This window comes from Neofelis nebulosa, chromosome 8, assembly GCF_028018385.1.
Source record: "Neofelis nebulosa isolate mNeoNeb1 chromosome 8, mNeoNeb1.pri, whole genome shotgun sequence".
Lineage (NCBI taxonomy): Eukaryota > Metazoa > Chordata > Mammalia > Carnivora > Felidae > Neofelis > Neofelis nebulosa.
The window spans coordinates 63,905,644-63,927,940 of record NC_080789.1 but is presented as its reverse complement, the minus strand read 5'-3'; the positions used below and the strand labels follow the sequence as shown (position 1 = coordinate 63,927,940).

At 57.5% G+C, this 22,297-nt stretch overlaps 2 protein-coding genes and 1 long non-coding RNA gene across 9 annotated transcripts in view; 2 read left to right on the top strand and 1 right to left on the bottom strand.

The window, feature by feature from the left end:
- Positions 1-4,282, top strand: part of ACVR1B (activin A receptor type 1B) — a 34,788-nt gene extending 30,506 nt beyond the window's left edge. For all 4 annotated transcript variants that reach the window (XM_058742714.1, XM_058742710.1, XM_058742712.1 and 1 more), the window contains one exon: positions 1,041-4,282. In XM_058742714.1, the coding sequence (XP_058598697.1) occupies positions 1,041-1,166 (126 nt within the window). In that variant the 3' untranslated portion in view covers positions 1,167-4,282. The remainder of the gene's footprint in view (positions 1-1,040) is intronic.
- Positions 2,722-14,359, bottom strand: LOC131519577 (uncharacterized). 3 transcript variants are annotated; one of them, XR_009265703.1, is made up of 4 exons: positions 14,103-14,359; positions 6,990-7,193; positions 6,296-6,798; positions 2,722-4,831 (listed from the first exon to the last, which is right to left on the bottom strand). It is a non-coding gene; the product is annotated as an uncharacterized LOC131519577 (long non-coding RNA). The 3 variants fall into 3 exon arrangements; XR_009265704.1 differs by lacking the exon at positions 14,103-14,359 and adding an exon at positions 9,905-10,267; XR_009265702.1 differs by lacking the exon at positions 14,103-14,359 and having other exon boundaries at positions 6,990-8,144.
- Positions 13,202-21,130, top strand: TAMALIN (trafficking regulator and scaffold protein tamalin). 2 transcript variants are annotated; one of them, XM_058742715.1, is made up of 8 exons: positions 13,202-13,485; positions 15,615-15,664; positions 17,280-17,334; positions 17,439-17,541; positions 18,916-19,009; positions 19,113-19,179; positions 19,395-19,461; positions 19,901-21,130. In XM_058742715.1, exons 1-8 carry the CDS (start codon positions 13,234-13,236, stop codon positions 20,416-20,418), a joined length of 1,206 nt encoding a protein of 401 aa, XP_058598698.1. In that variant the 5' UTR covers positions 13,202-13,233; the 3' UTR covers positions 20,419-21,130. The 2 variants fall into 2 exon arrangements, with proteins under 2 accessions (XP_058598698.1, XP_058598699.1); XM_058742716.1 differs by lacking the exons at positions 13,202-13,485; positions 15,615-15,664 and adding an exon at positions 15,839-17,156.
- Positions 21,131-22,297: the final 1,167 nt, after the last annotated feature.

The following is a 22,297-nucleotide window of genomic DNA, read 5'->3' as shown; positions in this document are numbered from 1 at the left end:
AGGGAGGTGGCCTTTCTAAAAACTCAGAAGGGAGGAGGGTGTGGAGGATTGGAATTTGGGGGAGATACAGATGGAGTGGGTCAGGGACAGCATTTGGGGGGAATAATTGAAATGAGGACAAATTCATGATACAGGTTCCAAATAAACATGGCATTCTGGGGTCTTAGAGTCTTCAGGGCCCTCGTGGCTCTGCTTTTAGAAAGGACTCTAACCACTAGAGGGCATTTCTGCATTTTAGAACAGAATCGCTGAGCTCACATTTTAGATGGTGTCTTCTCGTCGCATAATAGAGCAGCATTTTCCAAAATGTTCCTTGGAGCCCTCAGGTCAGGGTTTCAGAGGATGAGGGTGAGGCTGAGAGAACTGGTCTTCAGCTTCCCCCATCCCACAACCTCTTCAGTCAGTTTTTGAAATTTTGAAAACCACTGGCCTAGGACAGCAATCAGGGACCTTTGTCGCCCTCAGTCACTGGTAGAGGTCCATAGGTGGCCTTCCAAATCCATCTCTTGGCCTGACCACAGTGGTCGCCCGTGTGGTCCAGGCAGTGGCAGTGTGGCTTTCCGCCTCTGACAGGATTGCTTTTCAGGGGCTCCTGTCCTGCTTCTTCCCCACCCCCCATCCCGTCCGTGCACATGAGCCCCGGGATTCCCGCCGTGTGCTTGCACGCACCCAGGCGCGTTCCTGGTGTGCCTGCTTCACGCGCTCCTTCAAAGAACACAGTTAGTACGGAATCGTACAAACGGATTCTCAGACCTGAGAGAAGTCATTTTCGAAGCACAGGCTACTTCGGGTACCCCCGTCCGGAGTACCCCGATGGTGGGCCGGCTGGCTGCACTCGCGGGCCAGTCCTCCCCTTTCTCCTGGTCCCCGAGGAAGGGAGGGCTGAGGGGAGACAGAGGCTCGCAGAGCGCTCCCCGGGCTCAGAGGGGAGGGGAGATGGTGCCAGGGTCTGCTGAGAGGCGAGGTGGAGCGAGGCCAGGAGGGCCTCCCGGGGCGGGGTCCGGCTGACGCGGCCTCCGGGTCTCCGGGTCTCCGTGCAGGCACTGCGGGTGATGGGGAAGATGATGCGAGAGTGCTGGTACGCCAACGGCGCGGCCCGCCTGACTGCCCTGCGCATTAAGAAGACCCTCTCACAGCTCAGCGTGCAGGAAGACGTGAAGATCTAAGCCTCTCCCTCCCCACACGCAGCCCTGGCAGCGGGAACTACACACAGCTGCCGCGTTGAGCGTACGACGGAGGCCTACCTCTCGTTTCTGCCCAGCCCTCGGTGGCCAGGAGCCCTGGTCCCAAAGAGGGACAGAGCCCGGGAGACTCCCTCACTCCCATGTTGGGTTTGAGACACAGACACCTTTTATATTTACCTCCTAACGGCACGGAGACTCTGAGAGCGGATGGTGTGGAGAACTCGATGCCACAACTCGAACTGGCTGTAGTGGGAAGTCCCGCAAAACCTGGTGCGTCTGGCGGATAGCCAGGGTGGCGACGGGCCCCCGAGAGGGCCCCGGGGGAGCCGCGTGTCGCCATTGCTGAGCAGCACCGACGGTGTCCTCCAGGGACCAGCTCCGGTGGGGCGGGCGGCGCTCTGTGGTGGCCCAGAGGAGCCACGAGTACAGCCCCTGACACGGGCAGCTCTGGGCCCTGGGCTCCCCTCCTGTCTCACGCGGGCCTCCAGAGGGACCGCCGGTGGAGGCGGGGCCTGCCGCCTGTCTGTCCAGCCGTGTGTGCATGTGCCGAGGTGCGTCCCCTGTTGTGCCTGGTCCGTGCCACGCCCTTACACGTGTGTGTGTATGTGTGTGTCTGTAGGTGCGCACTTACCTGCTTGAGCTTTCTGTGCATGTGCAGGTCGGGGGTGTGGTTGTCATGCCGTCTCTGCGTGCTGGTGCCTCTGTTTGGTAGTGAGCAGCGTCTAGTCTCCCTGGTGCCCTTCCCGAAGGTCTCTCTCCTGGCCCCTTCCCCCCAGAATCCCCACACCACAGCAGGATCCCCTTCCCAGCAGGCTGTTCCGCCTGCCCATGTGTCGGCACCTCCATTTCAGACCGTGGAACCAAAGCTGGCCAGGTTGTCCGTGGCAGGCGGGGGAGATTTTTGGGTCCAAATGTGAGGCAGGGACGGGCGGGGGTGGGCAGGGAAAGAATCTCGGTGGAAGTCTCGGGTGTTGTGGTCAGCGGCAACCGTGGGAAATGAGCCAGCCCAAGGGCATCATCCTCAACAGCATCAAGAAGGGCCAAGGGACTTGAGGCCCTGATCCTGGGACTCACATTGGAATGTCACATCTGTCTTTCATATCCCAGATTCTGGAAACAGCAGTGTATATTTTTGGTGGTGATGGGTTTAGGGTGGGGAAGGGGAAGGGGGGGGCAAGCAGTGTGGGGGGGGAGTCGGGGTGGGAGGGAGGCATCTGCATGGGTCTTTTACTGGATTATCTGATCGCGGTGGAGGGGAGATGGGAGACACGTACCCACTTCAGGGGCCTGTGAAAGGGAAAAGCCCGAGCCAAACCTGTTATTTTAACCTGAGTATAGTATTTAATGATGTCTAGAAGCACGGTTATGGGTGGTGGTTTGGTCAGCGTATCTTAGGTATATAATAACTTTGAAGCCATAACTTTTAACTGGAGTGGTTTGTTTTTTTCTCTTTTTTCTTTTCTTTTCTTTTCTTTTCTTTTCTTTTCTTTTCTTTTCTTTTCTTTTCTTTTCTTTTCTTTTCTTTTCTTTCCTTTCCTTTCCTTTCCTTTTCTCTTTTCTTTTTTTTTTAATTTTATTGGAAGGGTCTGAATTTTAACTTTTTTTAATATTGTTAAGTTTTTATAAAAGGAAAACCATCTCTATGTGATGATTACCTCTTTGTTTTTAAAGAAATTGCTACAAAACAACCACAAAAAAAAAAAATGCTCCAATCAAGCGCACATAGCTCAGTCACACTGGAAATGTTTGTCCTTGCACCTGAGCCTGTTCCCACCGAGCAGCGAGAGTCCCTCCCTCTTTGCCCTGGAGGTTAGTCTCTCTTGCACTGTGCCCCCCACCCCTCAATTCTGTGAGTGGTTTTTGCTTCAGGGCCCTGGCCTTTTGTGCATTGTCCAGCCGGTCGCGCCTTCTCCTCCAGGCATTTACTCAACAGATGTTTGCTGCGTACCTGTTGTGTGTCAGGCACTGTGCTGAGCACTTGGATATGTATGTGAGCAAGACAGGCTTGGGTCCTACTCTTGGAACACTGAAGAAGTTGCCGATTCAAGTTAGTGGGTGCCTGTTTCAAGACCAGAAGTTTGTACCGTTGGTTCTGAGAGCCTTTTGAGCCTGGAATGATTGCTCTTAGAAAAGACCACCAAGGACCAGGATCCCTCCATACCCCCAAAGAGCCCTGCAGTGGGCAGTGAGACCCTAAATTACTGCATTCATTCTGAGCCCCCTTCCTGCCCCCAGGGGAGGCACATGATGTCTGCAGCCTGAGAGCATGCCTGCCTCCAGCCCAGTGATTCTCTGCCAAAGCTTGTGGAGGAGGGGCACGCCTCTCCCTGCTTACACGGGTCTCCCAGATGCTCCCGGTCTTCCTATTTATTTTCCTGACGTGTTGCTTCTTCCCTTGCGTTAAAGGAGATCTTCGCCTCACCCTTTGGGCCAGTTTGCTGGCTACTGACTAATTTCCCTTGAATACCAATGGTGTCATTAGGGGGACCTTCTTTCCCCAGCCCTGCTGACCTCACCCCACCTACCTGCTCTGCAGCAGACCCAGGCAGGGTGTGGGTGGTAATGGAACTTAGACTCCTGTGCCCCGGTCACAACCAGCCTCTGGGATCTGCCAACACTCCTCGACCCAGGGACTCCCAAGCCTCTAGCCCGCTCCCTAGGGGGACCTCCTGGCCTCACCACACCTCGGGGAAGACTGAGCAGTTTTTTGGGAAGCTCCCACCCCTGTCCCCATCACTCTTAACACCAAGGGTTAGGAGTTAGACAGTTGGGGAGAAACTAAAGCCTAAAGCCGCGGTGTTTGGCCCGTGGGGCTAACTAACCCTGATCCGTAGGGCTACCTACACCTCTGGATTCTGGATTCACAGACCAAGTCAAAGCCCGTTCTTACGTCGCCATCAAGGCCCCCGAACGGCATTCTCGGTACTTCTGTTTGTTTTTGTACATTTTATTAGAAAGGACTGTAAAATAGCCACTTAGACACTTTACCTCTTCAGTATGCAAATGTAAATAAGTTGTAATATAGGAAATCTTTTGTTTTAATATAAGAATGAGCCTGTCCAATTTCTGCTGTACATTATTAAAGTTTTATTCACAGAGCTTTTTGGTGCCCTCTGTCTTCCATGTGTGTAGACTGACCGCCCAGCTCTTGTCAGGGGAGCGGGGAAGGGAGCAGACGCGTGCTGAGGTGGCCTTGCTGCCTTCCTCGTTGGCTAGAATGACGACAGCATGTCGAAGCAGGTCGCATCAGAAGAGGAGCCAGTCTGAGTGCAGGGTCTCCCCTCCCTGAAACACCGGGAGCGGCCTGGCCTGGAGTGTGCAGGGCAGGGAGGTGGAGGGGGGGTGGCGCAAACCACACACATTTTCTTGGGCTTTGTCTGTGTCTGCCTTTGTCTTTCAGCATTTTTTTCTCTGTACAAAAGAGGATCTCGATTCTGGTGTGTCAGCAGCCACCTAGCCTTGAAGGCTGCCTAAGAGCCCTGCTCAGATTGTGCTTCTCCCCTTGTAGATTGGAGAATAAATGCGAATCTCGGGGGACTCGGGTGATTTGAGGTGGGAGTCTTCCCGTGCTTCGTCGTCTTTTCAGTGTGTGGGTGGCGGGGCAGATTTTTCCTCCTCTGGGCCGCGGGAACCCAGGATAGCGAGTCCTAGAGGCGCAGAAGCTCAAGTTTAGCCGGGACCCTAGAGGCGGCCTAGTCCCTCGGCATCAGGCACTGGACTCCCCTGCAGCATCCTCCCCATGCTGGCAGGCACACGCCTTCACCCGCAGGCCATCTGCTCGGTAGCAGACCCCTCCTCTGTGGAACTGGAAGCCTCCAGGTGACTTCTCCACAGGTGGTTGAGAGCAGTCCCTTTCTCTTCCATATAAGGTCCCTTCAGTTAACATTAGTTAGCATTATTGAAAACTTACTGTGTGGCTAAGCAATGAACCCAGAGTTGATCTGTGTATATTAACTGCTCCAATCCTCAAACAGCACTATTATCCTGTCTTTACAGATTAGGAACGGAGGAGGGTCGGAGAAGTCGATAAATTGTCAGTGTAGCTCACAGGGTGGAAAAGACCTTGGGTCCAGGGTGTCTCGTCCCAGGCTGCAGCCCCTAAGTCGTCTGCACCTTCCCGCCTGCACGGTCCCATGTTCCTTCCCCCCCCACCCCGCCAGCTGCTCCTCACTGAACCCACCTAGAGCCTGGGGCCGGGAGGGCACACGACATTCCATCCAGGCAGTAACTGAAAGCACAGGCTGGGACACGAATCCCAGACTGTGCCTGACTCCTGCGGGTCACATCCGAGGACCCCAGGACTGCATCTCATGGGCTGAGGAAAGCCCAGCCGCCTTGTCCTTCAGCCCATGTATGGGAAGTTGGTACTTTAAACTCAAGTGCAAGACCTTCTATGTTTACCCTGTTAAATTTATCAGAGAGTGTGCTCGTTGCTCCCAGCCTGTCAGTATTTAAAAATTCTGACTGTTGGGACACCTGGCTGGCTCAGTCGGTAGAGCATGTGACTCCTGGGGTTACAAGGTCGAGCTCCGCACTGAGTGTAGAGATTACTTAAAATCTAGGGGCACCTGGGTGGCTCAGTCAGTTAAGCGCCCGACTCTTGATTTTGGCTCAGGTCACAATCTCAGTTCGTGGGTTCAAGTCCTATGTCGGGCTCTGCACTGACAGTGTGGAGCCTGCTTGGGCTTCTCTCTCTCTCTCTCTCTCTCTCTCTCTCTCTCTCTCTCTCTCCCTCTCTCCCTCTGCCCCTCCCCACCTCTCTCAATAAATAAATTAATTTAATAATAAATAATCTTAAAAAAATTCTGGGGGCGCCTGGGTGGCGCAGTCGGTTAAGCGTCCGACTTCAGCCAGGTCACGATCTCGCGGTCCGTGAGTTCGAGCCCCGCGTCAGGCTCTGGGCTGATGGCTCGGAGCCTGGAGCCTGTTTCCGATTCTGTGTCTCCCTCTCTCTCTGCCTCCCCCGTTCATGCTCTGTCTCTCTCTGTCCCAAAATAAATTAAAAATGTTGAAAAAAAAAAAATTAAAAAAAAAAATTCTGACGGTTATCCACAGTTTTCCATTGTTCTCTCATCTGAGACTGTCGGGCTGGAGAAAATCAAGTAACTCACCTCTAAGAAGTTGGTTTGAAGTTTGGCACATAGCCCAATAACCCGGATCAGCTGCTAATTAAATTGTCCTTGTGCCCTAGCCATAATTCATTTATGGACAAAGATAGCCGCAGAAATCCAGGTGTCTCTGAAGTGACAAGGTATTGTGGCTGTTGAAGCTCTCTGTTGAAAAAGATGTGGTGGCTCGTAGTGAATCTCAACCCCGTTGAAAAGCCATCCTGTGACGGATCAGTCATCTTGCCAGGCGTGGACCGAAAATCCACCAGGCTATGGATTGCAGCTTCACCTGCACCATTCTGAACATCAGAAGGGCAACTTTGCTGGTACCTCTTTGTGTGCCTTGAAGGTTACCGACACTGTTTCACCTTTGCAAGGCCCCTGTGACACAGGAGACCTGAATTCTTTGGAATAGTGTCTCACTTGGGTTTTTTTTCCACACCTCTTAAATTTTTGTCCCTGGCAGGTCGTGTCTTCTGAGGTTTACAGTCTGGAGAACGTGCTTGCTAAATAGGACCAAAACAGAATGAAGGGTAAAGTAGAATTGAGGAGGCACTCAAGAACTTAGGAGGGATGCATAATGAAGGTGGCCTGAAGGGGGGAGGCTTTGGATCAAGCCTGGAATGGTGTACTGGGGTTCTCCCGAGAAGCAGAACCAATAGGGTGGACGGATGGAGGGATTGTTCAAGGAATTGACTCAATTGACTGTGGTGGCTGGCAAGTTTCAAATCAAGCCGACAGCTAGAGATGCAGGGAAGAGTTGATGGTGCAGTCTTGAGTTCAAAGGCGGTCTGGAGGCAGAATTCCTTCTTCCTCAGGGAACTGCAGGTTTTTTTAGGGCCTTCAACTGATTGGATGAGGCCCATCCGTGTTACCGAGGGTAATCTGCTTTCCTCAGAGTCTGCTGATTGAAATGTTAATCACATCTAAAACATACCTTCATAGCAACATCTAGACCTGTTTACTCAAACAGCACCATGCGCCAGAAGTCGTTGAGCATCCCCTGGTCCCACAGGATGGGACTTAAGGAATATGGCAGAGAGCCATGGGTCCCTCTAGGAATGCTCCTTGGGAACCAAGGATGGGTGCTAATGGGGTGGGAAGGTTTAAGGAACAATTGGATGGCCTAGGCTCTCTTTAATTTGTTGAGCAACCGTAAATGTGTAAAGCACGCGGAGTGCAGTCTGTGGTCCTTGCCCTTCAAGACAGAGAGAGGGTTTGTACAGAGAGGACAATAAGGCAGATTCTGGCAAGTCCCGTTATAGAATTACATGTAACGTATCATGGAAGCCTACACCAGGTGCCTGGGGAAAGAAAGGAGGCACCCCTGCCCTCCAGGGGCTCCCAAACTAGCAGAACGGACTGGCATGTAGATGACCACAATGGGGTGAAGTACATGCTAGGATAGGGGCAGATACAGGACGTCCTGCGAGCATAGGGCCGCCAGTGGGTTGGGGTCAAGGGAGGTGACATCTCTATTTTGTTGTAGGCGTTGGCCTGCTGGCAGAGGAGAGGAGGAGAGGGTTTTAATCAAAACTTGTGTCACCCTTCAGGAACCACAGATGTCCTCAGCTAAGGCTAGAGGCAAGGGAGCCAGAGCCGCAATGAGGGAGTCCGTTGGGGCTGTCACATGCTGAGGAAATAAGACTTCATCCTGGGGGCCACCAGTGCCATCACCTGTCCTGTGACAGCTGCCTCAGCCTGTGCAAATCAGCACTCTTTCCTCTTGAGTCTGGACTTGATCTCCAAATTGTCCTCTATAGCATGAGTATGTGGATCTGCCCTTAAGTTAAAACCTCTGTGGGGTTCCTGATTCCCGATGGAGGGAATAGGCCATTGGTGGGTTTTATGGGTTTTAGCGGGGGGTGGGGGGGGGGAGCGATCCTGTTTGTGTTCGGGATGATCACAGTGCAGACTTCAGGAGGCAACCGCTGTGGTGGTGGTGCAGGGACAGCTGGAGGGCAGGGAGAGACCATGGGAGAACGCACAAATTTTGGGCATGATCACATGTGAACAGGCAGGGAAAGAGGGGAGCCAGCTTCAGTTTGGAGTCGATGGGAGAACCATAGTTGGGTGCACAACCCTGTCTCCTGGGGAGGGAACCAGGGACGAGCCACCAACGCAACTGTGTTTGCCAAGAGGGTGGAGGACTGGGGTATCTGGGGCCCTAAGAACTGTCGTGCGTGTGTTTTTTTCTTCCCTTAAAAAAAATTTTTTTTAATGTTTACTTTTGAGAGAGAGCATGCCCGTGTGCGCTAGTGCGGGCGGGGCAGAGAGAGAGGGAGACACAGAATCGGAAGCAGGCTCCAGGCTCTGAGCTGTCAGCGCAGAGCTGGATGCGGGGCTCGAACCCACGAGCTGTGAGATCATGACCTGAGCTGAGTCGGACGCTCAACCCGCTGAGCCACTCAGGCTCCCCAAGAACAGTTGTTTTCTGTTTCTCACTGAAACGAGCAAGGCAGGTAAACTAACACGTGCCCTGTGTCTTAGGAGTAAGTAGCACATGGATGCTGTGAGGCAGGCTGGGGAGCTAACCCTCCCTTCTTCTGTCAATCTCTCCTGTTTACATAGCTGGGGACACCCCGTCCTCCCCACCCAAGAAGCAAGGTGGTCCCAGGCCTCTGGGCCACACTAGGCCCAGAGGCCACCTGTCTCCCAACATAAACAAACTACCATATCTGCTTCGCCCTTACTCCCAGACCCCCTAGAATCGGCTCTTTGGGCTGTGTCAGATCCTGCTGCCGGGCTCCCCTGGGCCCCAGCGCCACACACAGACACTATCCAGTGGAAACTGTTGGGCAATAGGCGCCATTAGGAAAAACAACCACTCCCTGCCCAGTCAGCTGCCCACCGGCTGTCTGTGCCTCCCTCTGTGTCATGCAACTGGGGGCCCAGCCCCTCATTCCTGACCAGAGCGCCAGCTGAGTCCCAGGCCCTCTCTCTCCCAGTTCCCCAGCTTAGAAGCAGCAGCAGTACCCAGAGGGGAATCCCAGCGCACTATTTATTATTCATTCTCCCCGTTCTGGAAGCAAATGATGATGCTGGAGCGGACATCGAGCTAGACTGCAGAGTGGCCTGAGCTGCCAGAGCTCTCGCCCTAAGTGCCCCGGCTTCCTGATGGCACCCTAGAGCTCGAGCACACGGAGCACGACGGTGGGGACAAGAGTCAGCTCTCCCCACTTCCTCCACCGGGCACTGTTGACTGTTAGGTATCCAGGCCGGCTCGTCCCAAAGGGGAGGGGTCTTCCGCAGACCTTGTCCGTTAGGCGAGCCCACGCCGCAGCGAGCCCTAGAGCTAAGAGCCAGGGCAACTGGAGCGAACGGAGGAAAAGCTGGGGAGCTCTTCTCAAACACAGACTGGCTCGGGATGAGCCACAGATTGAGTGCAGATGTCTGAGGGGCCAGAGTCATGGGGCTTTTGCAAGGAGGCCTCCCAGAGAGAGGTGTCCCAGCAGGCAGGCAGCGTGTGCTGCACGCTCCTCCCCACCCTCCCCTCCACCCCCGAGCTTTAAGGAGCCGTGGAAGATAGGATGGGGGGAGCAGATGCCATGCAAGAGACGCCGGGCCTAGGAGGAAGTCGCGGAGGGTGGGAAAAGGCAAAGCGCCAGCGACCTCGCGTGTCTGGCGTGTGGAGACTCTTGCACAGAGGAGGCCCCTCCAGCTGTCCGCCCTCTCCTTGTTGAACTTCACCTGCAGCCCGGCAGCCCTGGTGGAGATCAAAAACGCAACTTCCTAACTGGGCCAGCGGTGAGACTCCGGAACTCTGTGACCGAAGGGGAGCTTGGCATCTCAGTGGGACACGGACCCTCTTGCGCAAGAGAGGAGATGTGGGGGATTCCCTAAACCCCACTCAGATCCCGAGTGGAGCCAGACAGCCCTTCACTGTGGTTTGAAGATTTTCCACCCAGAGACCCACGGCCACCAGAGGGCATCACCACCCCATAGTGTGGCATCCTGGGCTCCCCATCCCCTCCCTGGAGATACTGAGGAGATTGGGAGAAGGAAGCAGGCACACACACATATCTCTGAACTCTCTGAACTCTCAGGGGAGCAACTAGCAGCTGAATTAAATAGTCTCTGGAGGCCGGAGACCTTGGGTCTAGTGGGTGCTAGGGCCTGTCCTGCCTCCATCCTTCCCCCCCCCCCCCCCGCCCCCCACGGGTCTCAGTTTGCCTCCTGTGTTCAATGAGTGCTTGGACCACGTCGTATCGTTGCCAGGCCACAGGGCAGGCCCTTCCTTTCCAGCTCTTAGATTCCAGGACTGGAGGAAATCATGCCACGTGCCTCCCAGAAATTGCATTTCCTGGGCCCACACTTACTCTCTGGTTCTCCGGAGCTCTGCCTGGAAGAGGGGGAAACCTGAAGGAGGAATGCCTATTTTTTTTTAATGTTTATTTATTTCAAGAGAGAGACCACACATGCCAGCAGGTGGAGGGGCAGAGAGGTGGGGGGAGAAAGAGAATCCCAAGCATCCGCCGCGCTGATGGCACAGAGCCTGACACGCGGCTCAATCACATGAACTGTGAGATTGTGACCTGAGCTGAAATCAAGAGCTGGACGCTTAACCGATGGAGCCACGCAGGCGCCCCTGAAGGAGGAATGTCTCAACAGGGCTGTTAGACGCGGGTGCCGTGACACCCATGGTGTTCACTTGTCCAGCTTTCAGGCAAGGAGGTGTCCTTTAGGTCATCCCTGGGATAGGTAAGGTGGTGGTCCTTCGCACAAGGGATCCTACAGGGTGCCCTTTTGCTGGTCTCTTCAGGGATATGCACAGGAGTGAAGAGAAAAGAAACCAAACCACTGCCTCCCCTGCCTTTGCTCTCCTCCCCATCCCCACCCCCACCCCCACCCCAGATGCCGTCTGTCAGGAGCAGGCAGCAGACGGTCCAGGGGTCCATCTGTGCTCATGCTTCACAATAGAGTCCCATGTTTCCCCACCAACACCCCCTCGGCCCCTCAGCCGATGGCCACTTGGTGGTGCCCAGGGGGAGGTGGCAGGAGGGAGAGGAAGGGACTCAGCTCTTGGCTCCCAGCAGCCCCCAGTCTACCCTCTGCCCCCCACCCAACAAGCATCCTGCCATCTGGACTTGTGTAATTACTGAGGGGTGGCACAGACCCCTCCCACCCATAGCTCCTGTAGGAGCTGGGGCCCCAGGGATGGGGGGCTGAGGGAAAGACAGAGTCAAGGAGACAAGGAAGGACAGCGACTGAGACAGACCAGGGCACCGAGACAGGAGATAGCCTTTCCTTCCTGTCGGATGTGGCCACTTGCCTCTCTGGACTGTTCATGCCACCCGTCTAACACAGCGCATGTATATATAACCAGACCATAGACTCTGTAGCCCCAGTGCCCAGCCGGTACCCGGCATGGATCAGGGCATAAATGTAGGGGGAAGGAGAAACTGAAGAAGACAGCATCACATCACAGCATCACAGCATCTGGTGCCGGGCTGCCTGGCTTTGAGCCTCCGTTCTGGCACTCAGTGGCCTAGAGCACGTTACTTAACCTCCCTGGGCCTCAGTTTCCTCATCCGTGAGGTACCGATTTCCTAGGGTTGTTACGAAGGCCAAATGACTTAATACATGTATGTAACAGCACCCACAGAACGGTGTGCACAGCCCATGGTAAATGCTCAATAAATGTCAGCTGTTAAGGCATAACACAGATTTGGGAAGACCGGAGAAGAAGGGGACAGATGGGGACTGTACCTCCCCAGCCTCTGTTTAGTGGCCAATGGTGGGATGCGGAGGCCCCCAGCTTGTGATGCTGACGCCTTGTGGTGGCTAGCTGCTCTTTAGACGCCAAGACTGGCCTTCCACTTCCTCCTCTCACTTCTTATTTGGGCACCACTGACGACAGAGACTTCAGCTGGGCTGTTCCAGTCTCTCCCACTGCCTGGCAGCCACGGTAACACAGGGCGGGGGTGGGGGGGTGGGGGGAGATGGTCCCGAAGACAGGGTCAGAGAATGGTTGAGCACATCCTCCAACCCTGAGCACCCACTCAGCTCAGGCACATTCCCCTCTCCATGAGTCAACACACAGTTAAGATCTTGCTGCTGGGAAAAGGGGTATCTGAGCTCCAACATCAGGAGCTGGGGGAAAGTTTATCTAGGAGGGACCACTCTCCAGACTCTCCGAGGGGACACGCCGGAACTACGCCCACGGGATCCCAGGTTTTCACCGCTTCCCTCTCCCCTTGACAGAGAAGGGGAGGCAGCCTTTCACCTCTTCTGGGGCATTGGTGTAGAGGGGAGATCCTGGGCCCTCACTTCCTGGGGGGGTTCTGCACAGTCAGCTCAGGGTTATCTCTAACCTCCTTCAGGGATCTCACCCTTCCCCCTGTACATCCTTTTCCCCCTGCACAGCGCAGCCACCACTCTTCCCTTGCCTAAAGGCTCCTGCAGATCCCTGGATCTCTTAGAATCTTTCCCTGAGCCTCCCAACCTCCTTACAGTGATCCCTTTCTGTACCCTCACCACCAGATTCTCCATGAATCTCCAAAGCCATCCATCTCTAAATTTTCAAATCTCGTGCACAAGCCCCTTCACAGATACACACACACACACACACACACACTCATCCGCTCTTCAGGTATCCGGGAGACCCCTGCCCCTCCCCCCCCCCCGCCCCCCAGGATGCCCTGCCCCACTCCTCCGTGGCTAGGTTTTCCCCTAGCTGATATTCGGGTCAAGACTTTCCCCAGCCTGGCAGGGTGTCGGACGCTGTGGGCGGGGCTCCAGGCCCCCCTGGGGGCGGGGCCTGCCGCTCCAGGGGCGAAGCCACCCGAGGCCGCTCCCCGCCCGCCCCCCAGCCCGCCCCCCAGCCCGCCCAGCTCGCCGATCCTATAAAGGGAAGCGACCTGCTGCCCGCCGGGCTGGCATCTCCGAGCCGCTGGTATTCCCGCCGCGCGGAGCGAGCGCCGCCACCGAGGGTCGGAGCCATGACCCTACGCCGACTCAGGAAGCTGCAGCAGAAGGAGGAGGCGGCGGCCGCCCCGGACCCCGCCGCCAGGGCTCCCGACTCGGAAGTCGCTCCCGCCGCTCCGGCCCCGACCCCGGCCTCCGGTCCCCGTGCTGCAGCCGCCAGCCCCGGAGCCCCCGGGGACGAGCTGTACGCGGCGCTGGAGGACTATCACCCGGCCGAGCTGTATCGCGCGCTCGCCGTGTCCGGGGGCACCCTGCCCCGCCGAAAGGTGCGTCCCCACCCCCCAATTCCCGTGGCCCCCCCAGCTCTAGGTACCCTCCGGTGTCCCTCCCTGCCCCGAGACCTGCTCAGCCCCTCAACATCCCGCATCTATGCCCGCTGACCCCACAATATATTCCTCGGGGGCCACCGGGTCCCCCACTTTCCCCGCCCCCCCCCCAGCCCGCTCTTCCCCACCAACACATTTCAGAACCTGCTGTCCTTCGGCCAGTCTCCCGGGCCCCCTCCTCCGAAGGCGCAAGCCTCCCCGCGCCGCGGCCCCCGCCTCCACGCCGCCCCCAATCTCGGCGGCTCCCCACTCCCCACGCGACGCCGTCGCGTCTCGCTCCTCTCCTTCCCGACTCCTCCCCAACACCCCCTTCTCCTACTCGCTCCAGCTGCCCTAAGCACCCCTGTGCCCCGCCCCCTACCCCCCCCCCCCCCTCAGGTGTCTCTAGGCCCCCAGGCCCCCAGCCTGGGCTTCTCTATTTGGAACGCGAAGGCCTAGAGCTGGGGTCCCGCCGCTCTCCCGGACGAGTTGAGGGTCCGAGAGCCCCGGGGGGGGGGGGGGGGGAAGAGGCGGGTGGACGAGAAAGTGTGTAGCGCCGCGGACTCCCGAGAGCTCACCCTTCCGAGGGGACGCCCGGATTGCTAGGCTCCGGGCCTGCCGCCTGGCCCTGCGTCGGAGGTGCGGGGCGCGAGGCTACCGCTCCGGGGACTTCGCTGGGACCGGACGCGGTGGGAGGGGTCGCAGGGCGCCCGCGGGGCAGGAAGGATGCGAGCCGCGCCCGCCCTCTGAGTCTCCCCCTCCGCGAGGCTCTTCCTCTGGCCTGGGGGGACCTGAGCGCTCAGAAAGGGGGACAGAAGACCCAGGTTAAGGAGGGGGGGTGGCCTTCCCTGCTCAGTTCCCCCCTCCCCTGGCCCTTGGCTTCCCCCCACCACACACAATGAACAGCTTGTTGAGAATTTGCATTTTATGAAAATCGGGTTGAAAGACAAAGGGGTCTCTCTATGCTGCCCAGTCCTTCCACCCTGGCCCATTTGGGAACTCCCCTCACCCCTGAGGCTGGTCTTTGGTTCTGGAGAAAAGAGGGCTCACTTCACTTCCTAGCCTTGGAGCAGCCTGGGGGGAGGGTTAACTAGGGCACAGACCAGGAAGGCCCTGGGCTGTTGAGGGCACACGGGACAAGGGCTGGCCTGGGATGGTTTCTCCCAAAGACCAATAATTTAGGGAGGGAGAGAGACTAGTTTCTCAAGGGCCCTAGGGAGGCAGGAACCCTCAGCTCTGACATCCCCTGTCACCACCCCCCCACCCACCCCCAGCCAACCAAACAAAACCTCCTAATCTCTCTAAGTATAGTGAGACTTAAGGACAAGTTTGAGATCTGTGTTTTTTGCTTTTGTCCCAGAGAGCAACAAAATATATGGCAATGTCGAGAGACACAGGTGGAGGTGGGTGTCGCTGGCCACCTACAGCTGGGATCCACAGTTGCTCCCTGAAACAGCCTGTACTTTGGGGGAGGAGAGTTGGCCCCACTGTCCCCTGCCTTTCCATGTTCAGGCTGGGATTGCCTGCCCCTCCACGCTTGGGGCTCTGACCGCAGCTCCCCCAAGTCACTGTCGGTGGCTGAGAAATTAGGAGGACATGTCCGACTGGCATGGGTCTCTGGAGTACCTTGACAGGCAAGCCCAGGAGACCCCAGCCCTTCTTGGGGAACCTCTGGAAAGAGCCCCTGCCTCAACTTGCTGGGTTTGGGAGGCCTGAGCCCTGCAGACATACGCCCTGAGGACAGAGACTATTCGATCCAGATTAAGAGTCCCCCTTGCCTCCCAACCTGGGAGCTAGCACAGAACCATTAAGCGTCGTGCATCTGGAAACTGGTAGGACTGTGGTGTCCCCAGTCTCAGTTATGGGGTAGAGCCTTAGGGAGAACTGTGGAGTGATGCTGGAGTGGTACTGGGCAGTTACACTGGCAGCAAAGCAGGTGTGGAACTGGGACCCGACAGGCAGGCAGCAGGAAGTGAGGTGCACGGTCCAGGGCTGGAGCCCAGGGGAGGGACCTCCCAGAATAGGATTCTCAGTACCTGCTCAAGAACAGTTCCCCTCTCACCTGCTCCTTCCTCTGTCTTCCCCCGCAGGGCTCAGGATTCCGCTGGAAGAATCTCAGCCAGAGTCCCGAACAGCAGAGGTGAGTCACCAGCACCCCAGCCCCTGCCCTGGTCCAAAAGTGTGAGGTGCTGGGGTGGGGATGGGGGTGGGGGGGGGCAGCACGACACCACTGTCAGCCCAGGGGGTGTCACTCTCCCACCCTTTCTGCACGCTCCCTTGCTAGGAGTGAGGGGCAGGTGGGGGTGTGGGCTGTGCTAAGGGGGTGGCAGAGAAAGGAGGTAGGGACTTTTGAGTCATCAGGTGTTCCTCATGCCACCCGCAGTCCCTGCCAGTTAGCCCTCCCTGGGGAGATCTGGATCTGGGAGGTGGAGGAAGCAGAAGCCTTCGGGCTCCCCTGAGTTCTCCCAGCCCCAGCAAGCCCCGGGGGCCCAGACCACAGCCCAGCTGGGTCCAGCTGCTTGAGTCTGGCTGCCCTGCCTGCAGAAGTCCAGTCCTATGCTGGTCCCAGCCTGTGGCGGCCCTCTTAGGAAGCATCGGAGGTGAGGGGAAGAAGTAGGCCCTGACCTGGGGCCTCGTGCTGGCCCTGGCCCTGGCCCATGCAGACTTGGGCCTGGCTTCTAAAATAGATCAGCTGACTGCAGCCTGCCAGCCGGGATTGGCCTGTTTGGCCCTTGAGCTAAGAGTTGTTTTTATATTTCTAAAGGGTTGTAAAAATAAAAACAGAACAATGTATGACAGAGGCTGAATGGAGTCCACAAAGAAAGCCCAAAATATTTACTCTCTGGCCCTTTACAGAAGAAGTTCGCCAACACTTGCAGAAAACCCTGAGAGCGCGCTGGGGTAACACAGCACTTGGGTCACCCTATTCCACGCCCCAGCTCACACAGAGGGGGGAAAGGCCTGCGTTTACAGTGGGGAGGAGTCAGGGCCCGGAGTTGCTGTGCAGCATTTGGGGGGCATCTGGGTCAGGCTGGGCACTGCAGGCCTGGGTCTCCAGGGCCTTTCAGCGGCCGAGGCTTGAAGGGGCCTTTGGAGGCTGCTTTCACTCTGCCCCTGGCCGGGCGGGAAGGAAGGGGGTGGGGGTGGGCAGAGGAAACTCTGGGCTCCCCCAGCAGGCGGGGATCTGGAGGCGCTCCAGACCATTGTGTCCAGTGGGCAGGCCTTCAGTGCGGGAAGGGGCGGCCTCGAGGCTCCCCTCCCCCCCCCCCCCCCAGCCTCACATCTGGTGGGCTGGCCCGTCGCAGCTGGGAGGAGCAGCTGTGGTCGAGCCTCGTGACTGGCCTCTGGGGGTGGGGCCAGCCCTCTCCCCAAGGCTGTGGAGCCCAGAGGCTCAGGGCTGGGGCCGAATGTGGGGCCTAGGCTAGTCGGCTAGTCTCTCGGGCTCACTAGAAAGCTGGAGGTGTGGCTGAAAAACTCGGGAAGCCCATTCCCTCCGGGGGCCAGCCATTCCAGAGCCTGCCTCCACTGGAGGCGAGATTGAGTCTCCGCGGCTCCGTGGGGCGGAGGTCAGCCGGGGATCGGGACGGGCATTCCGACAACCCGCGAGGAGAGTTGAATTGGCGCTGGAGACGGTGAGCCCTGCCTGGATGTCCTGGAACAGACCTCCAGCATCAGCGGAAGACCACGCTGTGGGACCGCCAAGCTCCTCTTAGTCCTGACAGTCTTGATGAGATGGCCCCTGTGTCCCTTTGCAGGAAAGTGCTGACTTTGGAGAAGGAGGAGAACCAGACCTTCGGCTTTGAAATCCAGGTGGGAGAAGCTGGGCACAGAGGGAGCGCAGGGTTGGAAGGCCACTCTGACAGGTGGCCGGGCCCTGCCACACCCCTGGCTGATGGGCCCCTTGTCTGTTACAGACTTATGGCCTTCACCACCGGGAGGAGCAGCGGGTGGAGATGGTGACCTTTGTCTGCCGGGTTCATGACTCCAGCCCTGCCCAGCTGGCTGGGCTCACACCAGGTGAGGCCTGAGCCTGGGACACAGGGCCCTGGGAAGAGGGTAGGACCTTGCTCCCAAGCAGAGGGGGTGAGAAACCGCTTCTGAAACCCATTTCCTTTCCTCCTCCTGTTTTTTTTTTTTTTTTAATGTTTATTTATTTTTGAGACAGAGAGAGACAGAGCATGAATGGGGGAGGGTCAGAGAGAGGGAGACACAGAATCCGAAATAGGCTCCAGGCTCTGAGCTGTCAGCACAGAGCCCGACGCGGGGCTCGAACTCACAGACCACGAGATCATGACCTGGGCCGAAGTCGGCCGCTTAACCGAGCCACCCAGGCGCCCCTTCCTCCTCCTGTTTTGAGAAGGCCAAGAAGAATGGATAGAGTGCAGGCTTGGGATCCAGGCAAACTTGCCATTGACTGTGTGACATGGAGCAGTCCCATCTGTGAAATGGGGGCACTAACATGCCTAGGGGTTCCCTAGGCACAGAGCCAGGACCTGGTAAATGGCAGATGTCGCTGCTGCTGTTTTGTCTCCTGGCCGTCTGGTAACCCAGCCCGTGCAGGAGCCGGGGAGGGGGCGACATTCCCTTAGATCTGCTCGGATACTGGACATCAGGGCCTCTCCTGTGCCGACCCGGCCCAACTCTGGGGTACCTGCGTGACGTCCTCTAACAAGGAAATGATGCCTCCACTGGGGGCCCTTGGGATTAGCCAAATCTAGAGTCCCCAGGCCCCAGGAAGGGGATTGAGACTGCAAGAGCTAAGCCCCCTTCTAGCACTACTTTCTTCCCTAAGCCTTCACCTCCTTGCCCACTTACCAGCAGCCCCCGGTAGCCAAGTGGTATGTTGCAACTTTGCAAAATAGTTTCATATTCACTCTCCCTCCTGATCCCTGCAGTAGCCACAGTAGGGATCACACGCCCTTTTTATAGATGGGAAATGGACCCGTAGAGAATGTGGCTTGCCCTGTCTGAAGTCAGAAGGTTCCGCAGCGGCACAGGGTGTCAGAAGCTGAGGCCTCTCATGCCTGGGGCCACTGTTAGCTCTCAGCGTGGTGCTACTCACCCTGACCCCTTCCTGTCTCGGCTGGGTCTCATGATAGCCTGTGGGCCAGACAGAAACAACCAACTCTGGGGGCAGGCAACCCAGGGTTGCTGAGACAGCTCAGCCTTTGGGGACAGTTTCCTGAGGGGGGAGTGGAGGTGTTGGGTCTATGAGGGCCCTATGCTGGGGCGCTGGGCCAGGACAAGGTTTCCACACCGCCATCAGGAGTGGCAGGAGGGAATTCAGGAGCGTTCTGTGTATTACCCCTACCCTTCCTGGCTAGGGTAGGGGGCTGCAATTCTTCCATCCTGCCCGGTGGAACACAAGCTCACCCCCTCTCTGCCTGGCAGGGGACACCATCGCCAGCGTTAATGGCCTGAACGTGGAAGGTATCCGGCATCGAGAGATTGTTGACATCATTAAGGCGTCTGGCAATGTTCTCAGGTATGTCTGGACGCTGTCATCCTGAGGGTTCCTGAGCCCAGCTTCTCTCAGTGTGTCCACACCCTGTGGGCTCACTTAGCCTTTAATTCCCCAACCTCCTCAGGCTGGAAACTCTGTATGGGACGTCAATCCGGAAGGCTGAATTGGAGGCACGTCTGCAGTACCTAAAGGTAGGGCAGCCCAGATAACGTCCAGCCTCCACCCTCTTCTTCCAAGCTCTTGCCCCTCTGGCCCTCACTCTTCTTTTAGGGGCTCATTTACCTGTCCGAATATGCTTTTAACCTTCAGATTTCTTCTGTGCACTGCCTGATCCCTCCGTCTATACCCACCTCCTGCTTGTTTCTTGCTTAGCTCCTGACAGTGAGGCGGGGGGTGTCTCTTGCAGCAAACCCTGTATGAGAAGTGGGGAGAATACAGGTCCCTAATGGTCCAAGAGCAGCGGCTGGTGCACGGTGAGTAGATTGGGGGTGCAAAGGGTCTCTTTCACCCCTACTGATGTCCCTATGCATGCTCCCCCCTCAGCACTCGTGGGTTACTTCCCTCTCCAAAGTGAAGAAAAATTTGTTGAGCTACTGCTATGGGTACAATATTGCCCTGGGCCGCTGCACACACATTTTTAGTTCCTTCTCCCAATAGCTTTCTGAAGGCGAGCGTTAGTATCTTCTCCATTTTACCGATAGGAACAGCGAGGCTCAGTGAGCTCGTTTCAAATGCCTTCCGGGGCTCTTGTGTCACAGTGGTCCTCATAAGGACTCGAGTGTATAATCCCTGTTATACAGAGGAGGGAAGCGGGGCTTAGGCCAGGGGCCACACGGATGGTCAGCAGGAAGGAGCTGAGGTCCCCTCTCCATGCCCTCTGACAACCCTTCCTCGTGTCTTCTGCCCCTGCAGGCCTGGTGGTGAAGGACCCGAGCATTTATGATACATTGGAGTCGGTGCGCTCCTGCCTGTACGGCGCGGGCCTGCTCCCGGGCTCGCTGCCCTTCGGCCCCCTGCTGGCTGCGCCCGGGGGTCCCCGAGGGGGCGCGCGGCGGGCGGGGCGCGACGCGGACGACGCCGTCTACCACACGTGCTTCTTCGGGGGCGCCGAGCCGCCCGCCCCGCCGCCGCCGCCGCCGCCCCCCACCCGCGCGCCGGGCCGGGGCCCCGCCGAGGCTCTGGCGTCCGCGCCCCGGGCCGCGCTGAGCCGCAGCGCCAGCGTGCGGTGCGCGGGCCCCGGGGGTGGCGGGGGCGGGGGCGGCGGCGGCGGCGGCGGCGGGGCGCCGGGCGCGCTCTGGACTGAGGCCCGCGAGCAGGCCCTGTGCGGCCCCGGCCTCCGCAAAGCCAAGTACCGCAGCTTCCGCCGGCGGCTGCTCAAGTTCATCCCCGGACTCAATCGCTCCCTGGAGGAGGAGGAGAGCCAGCTGTAGGGGCGGGGTGGGCGGGGGAGGTATTTATTTATTTATTCGTTCCAGCCAGTGCAAAAAGGGGGCGGGGGGAAGGGGCGGGAGGCCGGGTCCCAGGGGACCCCAGGAGCCCAGCGCAGCAGCGGGAGAGGGTCCTTGCCGGCCCCAGCTGGCCTGCCGGTGCCTGGCTGCCTCTGCGGACCGCTGACCCCAGGCCCCAGTACCCTTTACTCCTCCTCCCCTAAACCACAGTGGGAGGCGGGGCAGGGAGAACCAGGCGGGCTTGGGTTGGGAGAGGTTTGGGGGCGTCCATCCTACATCTGGGTCAGTAGTGCCTTGTGGGGTGTCCAGGGAAACAACTCCCCTGGAGGGGAGGAACCCTGTCCCACGAAGCCCTCTCCTCAGCTTTACTTGCTCCTCACCCTTGGCCTGGGGCCGCAATGGCCGATGGCCGGTGGCCGGTCGCTCGCCCACCCTCCACACACATACAGAGTTCCAGTTAACCAGCCAAAGGTGCTGGTCCCCCTCCTTCCCGGCCTTGACCCCTAAGGGCTTGGCCCCCTCCCAGGGGCCTATAACTAAGTTGGGTCCTGCCGGGCAGGGGTCCTGGGTTCTCTAACCCTTGGGGGACAGGAATGGGCATGTCCAGCTGGGTGGGGGCAGCACAGACTGTTCCAGCATTTTGCATATTGTTGCTTCTGAACCACAAACTGTATAAAATTGATGGTTTTTTGCATCTGTGTCAGCGTGGTGACTGCCTGGTGGGGGGCAGGATTGGGGTCCCGCATGCTCTGACTCAAACACACACCTTGCCCCCCAACACCTCCCCCAACAAACACACACACACACACACACAGTATATTTTACATCTTATTTGCTTGGAGCCTGCAGCCAGGGAAACAGTCTGGTGGATTTTAACTTACATGTATGAACCTGAACTAGAGGCCCCACACCCTCTTCAGAACTTGGGCCTCTTGTTTAAATGTATCTGGAGCCTCCCTTCCCAAATACCCACAACAGGTGGTGCCCAAGGCTTGTCTAAAGTCCTTAACTATCCCTGTGCAAATAAATAACCGGTGCCTGGAACCCTCAGGGCCTGGGTCTCCCTTAGAGACGTTAGCAACCAGCCACCCAACCTGTGACAGGCCTAACCAGGGACTACTCCATTGTTCATGGACTCCTCAGCGGTTCCCCAGCATTCCTACAAGAAGATTCTAACTCCTATGCTGGGTTCTCTGACCCTTGCCTGCCTCATTTTGTCTCCCTTCTCGCTTTCTGCTCTGGCTCCCTTGCTGTACCTGGTATGTTTCAGACCCCATCCACTGGAGGCCTCTGCATTCACTCTTCTCCTAATCAGCCCCTTCAGTACTCCGCTCTGCCTCCCAAAGGCCTCCTCACCCAGTCCAAAATGCAGTCACACCTTCCACTGGCTTTTTCTGTCATACTACTCCTGACCAGCCACAACTGTGTTGACTTTGGGGGATTTTGGTGTTTGCCTGGCTCCCCTCTTTATTACGACACACACTCCTTGTAGCAGAGCCCAGGGACCTTTCCTGTCTCCTCTGCTGCTTTATTTCATGCCTGATACTAGCTCATAGTAGATGCTAGCTCAAGAACTATAGTGTGTGCTCACAGCATCTCCAAGAGGTGGACGCCACCTTTCTTTGAAGTGACCCAGGGCAAGTGACCTGTCTAGGGTCAGAGAGTAAGTAGCAGAGCTAGGCCTGAGACTTGAGGCTCCATGCCAGTGTTCCTCCCTAGCAGTAACCAGCACGCAAGGGGTGGCTTTAAGAGGTCTAAGTGGCACCCTCCCCCGGCCAGGCCACCTCCTACCCTCCCCCTCCTGCCCCACTGCACTTGAATGCACTCCCTGCTTCCTCTCTTGCCCCTGGACCATCCCTTC